The following is a 16069-nucleotide window of genomic DNA, read 5'->3' on the forward strand; positions in this document are numbered from 1 at the left end:
AGCAGCTGAGAATCCAGATCCAGACATGGTCACTGGGAAAGTTGAGCTGCTCTCGTCTGGTTTGCTGTGTGTTTCATCGACCACCAATATCACTTGATTGCCTCTTATTTTCAACAGAGACCAAGTTATGTTGCATCTGGCAATATATTCTCTTTGTCCAAGGCAAAAAGAGGTCTAGCATTCACCATCATGAAATCAACCAAAGCAAAGACATTCTTCATGCAATGATGAAGTCATCTCATTAACAAATTCACTTTATTTCACAGAATACAGAGGTTATAACCAGTCAAAATATTAAGTCTGTTTTAGAGTCACTCATGATCCCGATTTGAGTTTCTTTGAGCAGAAGTGGGGAGCAGTACTTATTTAAATCTTTTCACTGTTGAGTTGTTGTATTCTTTTGTCATTATTCTGTTTCCAGACTGTTGTTCACATGCAGCAAATCCCACTCTGTGAGCTCCATTCAAAAACACACTAGCCCATTAGGTAACCCCTGAAATACACAAACATCTGATCAATAAATATTTACAACACAAAAAGAGACTCAGATCAATAAACAGTAAAAAGTGACATATTAAAGGGCAACATTTTTGCACATTACAAAACATACATTTTATTTACTGAGTTTTCTATTGTCACCCATTAGGATCTACAGTTCCATGCCTGTTTTGGTAAAGTTGCCTCGTCCTGCCTTCTTACTTTTTACTGGACAAACATGAATTGCCGTAATCATGCCAGTACACTGTTGTGTTCCATTTGTTTTCTGTTGTGTTTTTTATCAGAGTTATGCCTATGTTCTGCATGGTCGGCAAGCATTGCTCCCTTTAAACAAGGCAGCACTTCTGGTTGACTCTGGCGTCGCACCTTCATGGCCAGAGTAGCACAAGTACTGATCCCAGCCCACCACCCACTGGCACTACTTTGTTGCCTTGGATCATCTGGAAATGAGATAGATCTGCATACCAGGAACAAGACTTCAGATCATAAGGGAAACATCAGTTGAATTGCTCATCTCCATCCAGACTAGAGTTCAGTACAGGAGAACTTATGAAGAGACGAGTTTACCTGCAGTAAGACCCAGACTGTTCATATCAGTAGAATCTGAACAGCTCCCAGTTGGGACTGGTGGATCACAACCAGGAGATCCTTGGAATTCAGAGCTCTAAAGATGTAAGGCAATAGTTACATTTATACATCACACCCAGTTGTGACCTGAACTGATTGGGAGACTCCTCCATTAACTATCAGATTTTCATGGAAACGGCACTGACTTTATAAGGGATACATATTTTGTGAAGTGACAGCTTTTGTTTTTCTTTGGAGACTGGAATTGCGACTGAGGCTTCAGCCCCCAGATACTAGAGGTTGACTCAGGATGAAAGTTAAGCTACGATTCCTGCATCCACATCCCCTGCAGGAACCCGCACACCCTTTGAGGGAGAAAAGCTCTTGCAAAATGCTAGACACCTAAACGCACTGGCAGATAACAAGGCCAGCCCAAATAGAGCCTCAGAATGCTTAGAGCTTGGGACCTATATGGTAACCTCTGAAATAATACCTCAGCCTCAGAAAGGCCTATCTGCTTTTCTTTATTCAGCTTATCGTCACCTGTTCCCTTGGTTTATATAAAAGATGTTTTCTATTTTAAGACAAAGCACTGAAAGGATACCAATATCAATGAATCTGATTTACTGTGCCACACTGTATGAGATCTTCTAACCCCTTCCAGCTCCTAGATTAACTTTGGATTGCTGAACTTGCTATCATGATAGACTGTATTGCCTTAAGTAATTTTTATTTAGGTTAAGTGCAATAGAACTAGTCCTTTGACACCATTGGTAAACTGCCAATACACAGGGTGCAGTAAGGTAACCGCTGACACTCTCTCTAGCAATTCAAAAAAAAGGCCTCACAACTTGTCCACTGGCCAAATATTTCACTAATGATGGACCAAGGGCATACAAAAAGAAAATCATTGATGAGCTTTACAAAACATTGTGAATTTGTATTTGCAATTAGGTTTCCCAAACAAGGTTTCAACTGTTTTGGAAATAAAAATACCTTTCAGAAAGGATTCCGACGGGAAGTTAATCAAAACCTCCAGTACTTCTAACATCTTATTTAGGGGCCAGGAGCATTATCCACTGCAACAAAAACCCACACTCATGTGTTCACAGGAAATCACCGTTGCTGAATTTATGAATGTTTAGCTGTGGTTACTTATTTCAAAAGCATCAAACACCCAGGGAGGAACAATTACCCCTGTAGCACAGGAATCATTTACACCACACAACAAACATCATCCACACAGACTACAACTCTCAAGGACTAGGGGAAATAACATCCATCATGTTTCTTGGGGCATGAGAATGTCCTGCGCTAGATATAGTATTCGTAAGAACTCATGTGCAACTTAGTCTTTTGATTGGAATTAATGTGCACTGTGACTTACTCTGGCCAAACAACAGTCCTGTGATAGCAGTTTAGTGCATAAATGTGTGACAGACACAAAAGTATCTATATGAATATACATGCACAAAATAGAGCGCCACAGAACACAGGAACGTCCGTTGCTAAGACATGGAATGCCATCCTACCAGTTAGATTGGCGCATAATACATTAACTTCAGCTACGGTCCCATACATGACTGCCCGTTTAGTGCCCAAGGCAAGCTGCTTTGGGTGCTAGGCCATAGAAAGCATACTTTGCTCTTATGCAGGTACATTTCTCTGTGTGTGTATTTTTAGCATCTTGCACTGTGTCCACCCTTTCAATTCCGAAAAGCTGGGGTTCAATAAGAGCTTGTCTAGATCAGCCCTCTCCCAATTCTAGGTCTTTAATGTCCTCTAGACTAGGTTTCCTCAGATCATGGCTCTCTGGCGTCAGTGTTTGCCAAAATTCAACAGTTGAAATTTAAGACTTGACAACCGCTTTCTTTCTTCCTCTGGCACATCTCAAGTGGAAGAAAGCCAAAGGTGGCTTGTCACTTTATCGCGATCCATTGAACGTCAAGGTGCTGGGTGAAACTCCCCCCCCCCACTTTAAGACAATGTACAAAATGCACAAATGTCTACCAGTTCGAGGAACAGTCTAATGATATAGAGAAGATCATAACGTGCATCGGTACATGACAGGAATGCTCCTTCATGGCCATACAATACACAACTTGAATCGCCTCTGTGCAATACAGTAGCATCACATTTCAAAGTATTTAGCAACTCATTGCACATCGGGGAAAACTATGTATTAAACTAAATGCTTCTGTTCTCACTAGAGTCTTGTAAGACATTAAAAGACCTAGATGAGATATAGTTTGCAGTACGGAGCATCACGAAATAAAAATATTTTCTCAATTTCAATGGTACATCGCCTTGCACTACATCCTTGCTCTTTCAACACACCACCTTGGAAAATAAAGTTAAATATGGCAGAATCACAGAACAGGCTACTTACGGTAATTTCATGCGCATAAACACGCGTGCCATGAAAAAGCTCAAAAGGACGCTGACAAATCCAATGAAAAGCAGCAAGAACCGGTTGAGCTTAGGGATGTTTGGTGCATTGGACCGGTCCAAAATGATGAAGCCTAAGCCCCCCATGGTAAACAGGAAACTCGATGCCAGTCCTTCCATGATGTACTGCCCATTCACCCTGCGGGAAAAAAGACAAGTTGTTTCAACCAAAAAAAGGTAATCCTGTGGAGAAGGACGTACTGCACAGTGTGTTCAATTAAAATACATTGTGTAGTCTGATAAGAACAGCACTTAGATTTTTTCGGCTTTATGCCTATTATAGAATATGCAACATGAATTCAGAAACAGTAGCATCAATCAGGTTCTTGGCACTAGACTGTCAGAAAAAAAAAAATTGGAACAGTGTTTGAGATTTCCGATTTGTGGTAGCTTTTTTATTTGTATTTATTTAAAACACAGGGTAGTGCCATGCATATCAAGAAGCCATTATTTTCAAGAGTAATTCTGGGGAACCCTGGCTTAACTAGCATAGCCAATAGGCCTGGCTTACATGTGGCAAAGCATGCTAACACTGGCATGCACAGAGGCTATTGTTTAGGTGATAGTAATGTTTTTGGTAGTGGTGATAGCTCATATTCAAGTCCTGACAAATACATTAAAAAGGTAACTGCTTCGAAGAAATAGATGCATGTCATTAATGTATGCAATGTATGCATGAGATACAGAATCTATGAAGGTTGAGCACTTTGCAAGCAAGATCTCCACTGGCACCACACAACCAACAGTTTAAGTGAGACAGTAATCTGGATGGGCCAAAGCATACTCCATGTATATATTAAAGTATAATTAGCAAGACATCTGCACTGTCAAGAAACACCTAAAAAGCAACCGGGAGGTGGAGAGGAGTGGCTTGGACGTGTGGAAGTAATTCTGCCATCAGTGGGGAGCCCACTCTAGTGTGAGAGACTAGCAGATTGCAAAAAATCTTACAATGCAGAATGGGTACAAGCTCCTCGGCCGACGGCTTCGCTGGTTTAGGGGAGAGTGAGTGCTCAGTACTACAGCTGAGTGGTGTCTGTCTCATAATGCCTGCCGCCCAAGTCAATAACCAAGGTGAAAGGAAAGTCACAGGTTATCATTGCCACTACATGAAAACGCAAACTCGCATTTTGTTAAGTTTCTGCTTTTCTAAACTGAACAGTGACCTGAAGAAGGAAGATATTTAAGCACCTTGCTTATTTTTTGCACATAGCTCTTTAAAGGAAAGAAAGAATCTCTGCATGTTACTACTCGTTCAGAGCAACAGCCTTGATTTATATTAAACTGATTCTAATATGTTTTTGCAACAAATTACTAATTACTTTTGGTGTGTTTAATTTCACACTAGAGATTCCACGTTAGTTCTTCATGTCTGCAACTATCTCTTTCATGTGAAGGAGCAAGGCCCCAAGATATACAGTTTGTGGGAAATGGTGATGGTGTGATCACGTATAATAAGGAATACAATACTTCGGTTGTACGTTGAAAAGGGATCAAAGTCACCTCAGAGTTCCATGAAATATATTGGTACTTGCCGTTCAGAACTCCTTTGTGACTTGCAATCTCTCTATGATAGGGCCAGTACCTTATCCAATTTAAAAGGTGCACATGGGCAGAAATATTCAACGGTTTATGAATAGGTGAGATAATCCAACAATGTATAATCTATTTTCCTGCTGGGAGTCTGCCTACAGCTTGTAATTTACATGTATATATCGCTTACCTAATTACACGTCTAAATGTAAGGTTCTTCTGCAGCACATAGATTAAAACAGGCATTAAACGCCTCTTATGCAACTTTCATAGATATTACATTGGCGAGGAGGACAGAGGAACCATACACATTATTCGCTTGAGTCAATGGTGGGTCTATTAACTTGTCCCTTTTTAATAACTAAAATCATCTTGGATTTTCACGAGATGATGAATGTTCTTACCCAGTGTCTTTCTTAATCCCTCTACTGCAATAGAATAACATATGCACAGTAAGGGCACTTTACATTATCTGAACATTTAGAGTGCCAGACAACTTTTTGTATATTTGCTACCCCAGGTGGAATCAGTGTTTAAACAATCACTATCTAGATGGAGAATTTCCAAATATAGGCTTTTCTTATAAGACTGCTAACCACTCTCTGTCAGTAGTAATTATGTCTATTAGAGCACAGAATATGTGGATTCCAGCCTCCCTATGCAACTTACCAACTGTGAAGATATGCCATACTGCCACTTGGAAATAAGTTCACAAATTTCAGAGGCACTTATTGCTAGCACATTAGGCATTTGTAATATAACAGTGTGAAAAGATAAACATACAGCAAGTTTACCAAAAATTGTGCACATGCAGGCCTCATTATATTGAAATAAGCACAAAAACAAAATATTCTTGAAAGCATGCACTAGGCACAGAGCGCGATTCTAACCTTTCAGCAAACGTTTTATTTTTAAATAAATGAAAAATTATTAAAATTTTAAAATCTAAATTATTTCAACATTTAGTTTTTTTATCAACTTAACGGATAGCTTTGGCCAGTGCCCAATGCCATGCAGCTGTTGACTGAGGATATAGATATCCTTATGCACAATTTGAAAACATGCTACAGAAAAATGCCTTGCAAATCAAAATAAGCAGCAGGCATCCACTCCTATTCTCATATAAGTTTTAAACAGGAGGAGGCTTAGAAGTATAGAAAACCTTTATGATGCAGTGCAACCCTTGTGCAATTGTACATGGGTATGGAAGTGGAAAAACCTTACTGTTAAGTCAGTACATCTTTCCATAACAGAACTGCGACAGTGCCGCTTCCCTGAGGTGTTGGGAATTCTATGTATTTTTTATTTATATTCTTATAAAGCTCAGCAGACCAACAGCATCAGCACTCTGTACAGCTACGAAATCAACGAAAAGCTGTTTACAATAAACAATTTAAAATAGCTAACCATAATCAGTTATGACTGCATGTCGAGGAACTAAGTCTGTGAGCCATAAGGTTGCTTGGCTGAAGAAAAAAAACAACTGTTTGCATTTCTGAAAAATATCTAAAATTCAGTTTCCAAAACAGAGGATTATGCAGGCGGAAAAGCGCGCAGGCAATGATTCAGTGGTACATGCTGCACAAGGCCCTTATGGGAATCGAATGCAGTCCAATAAATATGCCGGCTAAAAATGTTGCATTCAGCTCCTTACCTGAAGAATGGGAGCATCTGGCTAGTGATGTGTCAAAAATCTTTCAGTGAAGCAAGAGCACCCCTTAAGATGGACAGGATAACTGGTTTAAAACAGGAGATGATGACTAATACTGTAGAGTGATGGCAGAGCTATGGCTTTATGCCTGCTCGGGGTGCTGGGCTACCAGTGTAGAGAGGTCCCTCACTCTACGGCCTCTCTGGGACATAAAGTATACAGTGTCCTTACCCTGAAGGTCAGCCTGATATATTCACAGTCATTAACAACAGATAGGAAACATGACTTTTCTTCTTTGCGAGCACATTACACACAGCAACAGAGCTCACATATGGTGAGGGGCCAGCGTCAAAGGAGTTGGAACCCAGGCATCAACAATCCAAAATATTTGTATGTAGGCAAATATTGAGAGGTTCATATGCACTATAAGCACAATAATACAAAAGGGACTCAAAACCCAGATGGTACCCCATTCGAGCACTATCTAAAAAGGAGTCCAATAATTTAAAATACCGCAATTAATATTACTTATGGTATGATTTCCAGATTTAGATAATGGCGGGGGGAAATATTGTGAAAATAGACTACACCAAGTGGGGGGGAGGCTTTGCAAAAACCCTGCGAACTGGAGCTAGCCTCAGATTAGAGCAGTTGAAAGGGCTATCCAGGCTTTGGAAAATGAGAAGAACAAACTTTTATTTATGCCTCAAGAGAGGTGGACAAACAAAGATTCTGCTCCACATGATGGGGGAGTGCCCCAGGCCGAGTGAGTTCTTGGACAGGGTAAGTGTCTGCTCAATAATGTAAGGGGATTTACGCAGATAAAGGGATCGAAGCACCAGCTATTAAGAATTTGGGGAGATGATTAACCATTGAGATATGCAGAAAAGTTGTTTAACAGAGGATTAAGGATTGCACACAGAGATGTTTTAAGCTGTGGGGCAAGCCAGATGTCCCGACATTTGGGAAGTGGTGTGCCAACTAATATCGCCACATGTTGCTGACAAATTTAATTATGAAGGAAGGGGATCTCCAAATAGGCATGAAAAGACTTGGGGCCATGGATGAACTACCGGAACTTAACTTATGGTGAGGGAGCGAAGTGACAAGACCCGGATATATATCTAGAGCTGCCTTATGAGGATGAACATTGTGACCAGTGATAAAAATGTAGCCATACTTTCCAAGCTATGTTTGATTAGTTACTACTGGATGAAAAAAACAAGTATTTATCAAAATTATGTTTATTTAAGGTTACTGTTTACAGACAAAGACACTAGGGAGTGAAGCCAAGCAAGGAACACTTAAGAGGAAACACGATTCTAGGTTTGTCCTTCTGGTCATACTTTCCAGAGTAATCCTTCACTTGCCAAGGACAAAGTAATATTATGTACACTGGTTGCAGCCATGCTGAGGTTTCTAGAAAGATAGGTAGTGGCGAATCCAAAATTACAGATTGGTATTATGGTGAAAATGGAAGCTGCTGGCTATGTAGAAAATCCACCATTCTATTACCTGTGCTCTGGACAAACTCGTGCAAACGTGCACTATTGCTGAATCCTATGTTCTCTGAATTTAGGAGAAATGGGTGCCTCAGGCACTTGAACGTCCTTTGTCTGCTACTTGATGATAAACCTATAAGTACACTGACAAAGCACCTGGAGCTCTACTTAATAAGATCATAGCTTCTGATGAAAAAATGTAACCTGAATCGTACTGCTATAGTTATAAATTCAAGTGATTTCCAACAAGGCTCAGGAAGACTGGGCAGGGACGGGGGTGTCTGGAGGAAAGCTGGGGAGAGCAAATTAAAAAGATGATCCCTTTAGGTTATCAGCTCTCGACTCAAATGCTCCAAGTATGACATACATTTCAAAAAGTTTGTTTTGCTTTATGGATGCAATTTAAATATTTGAAACTAAAAGTGGAGGATAATGTGAACAGAGTGGAAGGAACAGACAGATAAATATTACACAATATCAAAATACCTCTAAAAAGAAATTGGTGCAAACGATCATTTCAGCAAAAACATAAAATCATACCTGTATGCTAAAAAGGCAACTGGCCTCTGATGACCGTTTTCATCTGTCATTGATCCTACACTGGGAGGTTCCACAATTACATCATAGATGATGCCTGCAAATACAAGTATTCCAGTTAGACATACTAATACAGAATTTCAGGATGGCAAGTTTACAACTGTATGCCAGACAAGGTTTTTTTACGAATTAATAAGAACATATATGTACATCATACAAGTAATATTTTATAATTAAATTAATTAAACCTCTGTGCTAAGAATTCAAGACATATCAGTGTTGAGTTGATCCAAAACCAAGGACGCTGATGTTTAGCAACAGGTGAATTATCATAAGTGGAGGTGACATAGCAAACAGTGAAGAAGTGTGTTCATGGAAGAACGAGGCAGACATCATTCACTGTCTCTGTTGGGCTAAAAGGAAGGCATAGACATATCATAATGACTGTAATCCTATTTATGACATTTATTTGTGGCTGTTTTTCTTACAACATTTCACTCCATTACCCTGATACAAAAAGTATAGCGATCTAGAAGAAACAAACAGTTTTTAGTTGTATGCAAAAACTGGAACAAAAATTCTGTTACACAGACGAACTTTATTTATGCACATTTCCTAAAAAATAAAATGGCAGAAGAGCAAAAAATACAATGTTCCATAATGCTTTGACAGGATGACTTCTGGCATGTAAACTCCTAGGGCCTCATGTAGGTAGCCAAATACCGGTCGGTAACGGCCGATTTTCGGTAAATATGCCGTTACCGACCGGTATTCAGACAAGTGAGATGTAGGAGTCCAACAACCACTTTTCGGTAAATATGAGGCGGTAAATACCGATTCATATTTACCGAATTCCAAAATACCGAATCAGAGTTACCGAATATATAATTAACGAATCGGTAAATATGAAGTGGTAAATATGAAGTGGTAAAAATGAAAATGACATGTAGGAGCACTCGGTAACTAAGAAATCCAAGAAAATCGGTAAATAAGAGTCGGTAATTAACACGGATTGAAAGCAGGTGGTAACCATCAACAGTGCAGATAAGCAATCCCAAAATGCAACAGCGTGGACAACATGCCCGCTATGTACGTCATTGCAAGGCGCCCACATCCACAGGCAGCAGGACTGAGGGTTTGGCGACGGGAGGAACGCATCTACAGACAGCGCATCACACTATTCCAGCTGACTGATGCAGAGATACATGAGAGGTACAGGCTACACCCCGAAAACATCATGGCCTCAATCAGGGACCTGCACCCACTCCTGGACCAGCCAATAAGAAGGGCGCACGCCATACCCCCACATGTGCAGGTGCTCTGCAGCCCACATCTGTTGGCATCCGGCAGTCATCAGGTGGTGACAGCTGCGGTGGGTGGTGTATCCCAGAGTTGCCTGTCCCGTTCCGTCAGGAATTTCCTGGATGCCATGATGCAGAGAATGCACCACTACATCAGCTTCCACAACACACAGGCTGCACTGCAGTAAACAAAACCAGACATTTCTCACATGGCACAGTTCCCCCATTTCATTGGCTGCATTGATGGTACACACATCCCAATCTGTCCACCAGCTGACACAGAGCACATCTACAGGATCAGGAAGTCCACCCACTCCATCAATGTGCATACCGAATTGAATGATTTTGTGAATGGTCCTGTGGGTGGCACAACCAAAAGGTGGGCGTATGCTATTTACAACGAAGTCTGCAAGTTGTCGCACAGTGAGGCGGCTTCCAGATTGAGAGCTATTGACCAAGCAAACATGGAGAAGGCTTTAGCCGTTATAGATAATAGCTTCAGCACTCTCTCTTCTAGGATTCATACATGAGACAATAGGCACATGCAAGTACACGGCGCATGCAATGTACAAGCCCCGAATTTGGCGTGCGTCCCACGAGGTATCCCAGTGCCTGTGATTACACCTCCTTTCACTCTGCTTGCAAACGGTATTTATTTAATGTTGAATAATGAAGCTTGCTGCGGGATGTGAGTGGGAATCCCGTACATAACTGTCTCGCATAAAGTTGTCTGCTGCAATACTGTTCTTATTCCACCCCCGCATGTGCGGCTGGATGTTTCCATCTGGCCTTCGATTCCAACCTTGAAAGCAGAGTTCAACAAGTTGAGCAGAATAGAGCGCTATTGTCCCACAAAGAGGTGCCTTTGACTTCCTCCCGTGAAACATTTGTCCTTCACGTTGCTAATACGCGCACTGAGGTACAGGCGCCTCTGAATACTGACCTCCCCCTGCATTTCGGCTCTTTGATACAAACTATTTTCAATGCCTCGTCCACGACCGGCCTGGCTCATTTTTTTACACATGTGGGCTCGGGTCTCGTGACCTCTTTCCAACCTATTTTTGGTGTAATTCCGGCATTTGTTCATTCACTGTTCTCGAGCATCTGTGGAGGTGTCCCGCTGCTCCTGGCGCTAGTGGCAGGTGTGCTGCTTTTCCTTTTCATACTCCGGAATGGCTGCTCCTTCTGTGCCACACGAGCACCTGTCCCGTCTGCATCTTCTTCGTGATAGGATGCTTGACTATTATGGTACTCTGCCATTGGCGACTTTGAGCCTGGCTTATGGATTATCCTTCAGGTATTCCTACTTCACCTGCGTACAACCTGTATTACACTGCCTGGATTGTCCCTTTGAATGGCCTCTGGATTTGTGCTTGACCAACATGGTGTCTCCGGTGCCGGATTTCGATCGACTGATGAGGCCCTTAGTGTCTCACGAGTTGTCCTGTTCTGGTGTCCGGATCATGGCGTGTGGTGCGGCGCATGGTATCCTGGGTAATTGGGACATCTCAGCGGCAGCCTACGACTTCTTGTCCATGAGCTATTTGGAGGAACATTCCGGGTGCCCTCTGATTGTGCTAGAGGCTCCGTTGGTTGGAGAACACGTATGTTCCTTTTCTTTACTAAATTGGATGGCTGAGACTTTTAGTGGCCCTGCAAACGATTTTTTGTTGGAAGCCGTGGCCACATATGCTGCCTATACATTCATGGATTAACTGGATTGTCGTCCATTGCGCCTGTGCTACTGGACAGCACCCTGGCGCAACATTTATTTCTTTTATTTCTCTTTTTTCTCTTCCTGATGGTCGGCCTGAGTTTTTTACTATACTTGCATTGTGTTATTTGGAATTTTATGCTGCAATTAATTGGACTTTAGGACTTTGGCGCTGCATTGGTTACGCCTTGTTCTGCTCTGACGATACTGAACTCTGCGTTCTCTCTTTTCTTGCCTATCAAATATTGCTTCGCTCAAGGGGGCGTGTAGTGAGTTCTCCCTGAATACGTACATACATTGTTCAGTTAGCATGACCACGTTGAATGTTATGTAGCCATCTTTTTGTCTTTGCACACGACACTGCGTTTACATGTTCTTTCTTGAATAAACTGCTGACTCGAGACTTCCTTCAGACGAGTGCATTCTGTTGTTCCCATCCCAAGCTCTGCGCAGCGACCTTGGTCTGTACATGCTGTGACACACAGTCTGGAATTTTACACAATGCATGTTTTCCACTCTAGGTTGTTCGACCCACTATTTAGCCATGACACACGCGCAGCTGCAAATACCTGACAGTTGGTGCTTTTCATATCACAGACATCATGTTTATTATTCAGACCGAAGACGAGCCTTCCTGCGAGACGGCTCCTGATGCTCCTGTGATGTGATTTCACTGAGCTGATTTTTGAGGTATGGGGTCCCCTATTCAAGCCTAAGAGACCTTCTATTATGACATAATTATGATATTAGCTACTTAGTTAAGGGAAGGTGGTAGTATCCTCGGTATTTTCCGAATCGCTAAATACCACCTCGGTATTTACCGATTCGGTAAATACCACCTCGGTATTTACCGATTCGGTGAATTCCGATTCGTGATTACCGAATGTTACCGAATCGGTAACTGTTACCGAATTTTTACCTACATATAACTTACCGATTCTAATATACCGATTCGGTACGGCTCGGTATTTAAGAACCGGTAAAATTTATTTACCTACATGAGGCACCTAATGTCAGGAAAAACAAGCATTTGCAATGCATTAGGTCCCGCATTTGCAAGAGCTTAAGCTATTGGCATTGTAAATGAGAATGCCTTTTATTTATCGCTTTTGATAATTAACACATAAATAAAAGGCATTATTATTTGCAATGCCATTAGCTGAAACTCTTGTATATGCGAGACCTATTTCATTTTAAAGAAGGGGCTGGCATTGTTCCGGGCAACTTGGAAAGTGAAAACGCGCATGGCACGCTGAATGTTGCAGGAAAAGCACGTATGCCTGATATGAGGGGTACTGGAAAGTACAAACTGTAAGGAAGGTTCTAGCAGTCACCGAGACTGAATTAAGGGGTGGGGAAGAAAATTGGGGAAAAAACAAGTATACCTAGAGATGTGGAGAAATCAAGAGACAACATTATGATAGTAACATTATTATGAGAGTGTAGCGGGCCAGTATCATTGACAAAATTTGGAAACCCACCTACTATACTTATGGCTCTGCTGTATGTTGTGCGATACAAACAACCTATACAGTTCCATCGCTATCCTCCCCGTACAGAAATGGCCAAGGCAAAAAGAAACCTCACAATTTGCTGCATAATTTAGTCAACCCTGCATCATAGGCCCAGTGGCCCTGGATTAGGGGTGCCGTAGCACTGCTTTCATATCCGACGACGGAACGGGCACCACTCCCCTGTGTCTGGCTTCTGAACTATCTGCTAGGTCATGGAGTCCATTTGCTATAGCGCCCCGAGGCCACCCTTAGTTGGTCAGCAGCGCGTTACAGAAAACTCAAACTAAAGAAAGCGTTATACTGCTCACTATTGGCACCCCTCTTAGAGCACGGAGAGGGGCACCATGGTCCGTCCTGTGTTTTATGGGCCACCAGCATCCACATTACACGGAAGACCTTCATGTCAACACGCACACTGATGTTCGTTAAAAAGGTAGGACCGGCTGCAGGGCCTCGTGACAAGGTCACTTGACAGCTATGAGTGCACAAGACTGAACCTGGTGCATGCTTCAAATATGCATGTAACATTTCTGAAAAAGATGTCGATTTGGACATGGGCACGTGGAGGGTGGGAGGTAACACAAGCGCAGGGGGCACCAACCCTGCAGGGCCCACAAACCCTTCCAAGGGGCACCATTCCACCCAAGCTCACTAAATATTTGTGGGACATGGGACACTTAGGGCCCTCTTTGCATTCTGCAGGGGGCGAGGGGGCATCAGTGGACCATTGTGCTGCTAGTTACGGGGAATTCCTTCTAAGGAGAGTCCCGCCTGTGCCAGGGAAGAGACCTGTCTTCCTCAGGCGCCGCAGCAGGAAGAGCACAGCATGGTTCATGGAACTTCCTTCGTGCATTCCAGGGAATCCGCAACAAATGCAACCGGTGCTTGTCCGTCAAGGGGATGGGGCAGTGACTCCTTCCAGGAAGCATGTGCGGCGGCTCCCAAATGTCTCCTGTGTGAATGTTCCCATGGTGCGCTGCTGGTCAGGACCGCAGATAGCGATTATTGAGAGACGCTCCCAGGTCCGGCTGCATTGTTACTAGACACCCGCAGAGAGACAGAATGCCAGCTTATTCCGTGTGTCCAGCACAGTACTTTCATTTAGCAAAACAATGCATTGTGGGGCTTGTAGTTTTCGTTCGCTACAAACACACGAAATGGACTAACAGAACAGACATTCATTTGAAAAAGTAACAAGCTGTCGCCATTACGCCAACGAAAGCCGCTTGTTTATATTTGCATCGCCCTTTCACTTCAAGTGAAAGCGCGATGCAAAAATAAAAGCGCGTGTCACTGCCAATCTTCATCTGCTCGGGGTGTATCTTAAGCACCAGCTCCCCACAATCAGCTCCAAAAATCACAGCACAAACCGCCGACATCGATCCTTGAACCACAAGGTAAAATGTAAGCATTGTGCTAAATAATTTTATCGTCAGTTCTTGAGTGAGGAAAAGAAAACACGTGAAAAAAAAAACACGAAGGCTAAATGAAGAAAACGCCCCCCTCGTGGGTTTCTAGATGCATTAAAGTCAATTGCCAGAGAAAACATATTTTGGGTCCGACACGCCTGCTTTTGGCACTATGGGTTATATTCGTTTTGAAGGAGCACATGAAAACGCAGCTGCCTCCATTTGGAAAGAGAGCATGCTCTGGCATCTGACATAGCTAAAAATAGCACGTTCTATCTGCACTGTGCCTTACATGAGCAAATCATCCACTTACATTTCAGCTCTAATTCCACGGCTCACAGTGCAATCTGGTTCTACGTTTGGTTAAAATTCTGCTTCGTAGCACAAGATGATTATAAAAGCATTAAGCTGCATTGTCAGAAAAATGCCCACGCGTTTATCATGCTACTCAAGACACAATCGGACCGAAACAACCACTCCCTTTCCAAATCTAGATGCTGCTTTTGGAATATAACACGAAAAGGCACAAATACTTGCAAATAATACGAGTCGCCGGAAGATTACGGCCAAGCAAATAGAGGACAAGCATCGATCTCCTGTCTTTAGGGGGCCATGTGTTTCTAATTAGAAACACATGGCCCCATAAAGATAAGGAAGTGCTTTGCGACAGACACAAAACAGACGCGCCAGTCCGGATGGGCCGGACCAAAAGGCGACAGGGCGACAAACAAAAAAATACCCCATGTCCAATGGCAGGCCACCGTTTAGCATAAAGAGTGACGCAAGCCAATGGGAATGAGGGGCGGGACTTGAGTCCCTTTCTGAAAGTCCTCGTTAACAATAAATCTCGCCGAGGCGAGCAGCGCTTTGCGCTGCAACGCCATGCAAGACCTAAAAATAGGCATTGAAATATTGCGTGGGTCATATGAACACGTTTGCCTGTTAGCCAGCAGAGCTAGAAACTCAAATTACCAAAAAATCTGTATCTTCTAATAAAATGGAATACCTTTTCTGTGTGACATGCTAACAGCCCAATGAAGGCACAGAAATTGTAAAAAAAAAAGGCGCGAGTTCCTAAGATGGGGGGGGGGGGGGGGGTGGGGAAGAAGTGTCCAAAGGCCATCAGGGACTTCACAAAAAGAAGCAGTTTAGAGTGGTTATTTTGGGTGTCAATTAAATGCACCATACTTAAAGACTGCCCGACTTAAAGTTCAGTTTTAAATTATTCTAAGCAGCTTAGCCATGCAGATCAGCGAAGTGGGCCTTAAGAAAAGTTGGACACAAAACATTTCATTTCAAGGAGTAAACCTGACCCAGTATTTTGGCCTTTCCAACATTCGGGTCTGCAATGTTGCTGGTGAGTTTATCTTACTTTTCCGCTTTTTAGAAAAAAAC

At 42.5% G+C, this 16069-nt stretch overlaps 1 protein-coding gene across 1 annotated transcript in view; it reads right to left on the minus strand.

Annotated features, from left to right (window-relative positions):
* Positions 1-238: 238 nt before the first annotated feature.
* The window catches only part of OSTC (oligosaccharyltransferase complex non-catalytic subunit), a 33726-nt gene continuing 17895 nt past the window's right edge, over positions 239-16069 (minus strand). Inside the window, exons 2-4 of the mRNA XM_085641381.1 lie at positions 8740-8833; positions 3455-3652; positions 239-493 (exon numbers count right to left, since the gene is read on the minus strand). Coding sequence (XP_085497507.1) covers positions 475-493; positions 3455-3652; positions 8740-8833 — 311 coding nt within the window. The 3' untranslated portion in view covers positions 239-474. The remainder of the gene's footprint in view (positions 494-3454; positions 3653-8739; positions 8834-16069) is intronic.

The sequence above is a fragment of the Triturus cristatus genome, chromosome 2_2 (genome assembly GCF_964204655.1).
Source record: "Triturus cristatus chromosome 2_2, aTriCri1.1, whole genome shotgun sequence".
NCBI classification, from domain to species: Eukaryota; Metazoa; Chordata; class Amphibia; order Caudata; family Salamandridae; genus Triturus; species Triturus cristatus.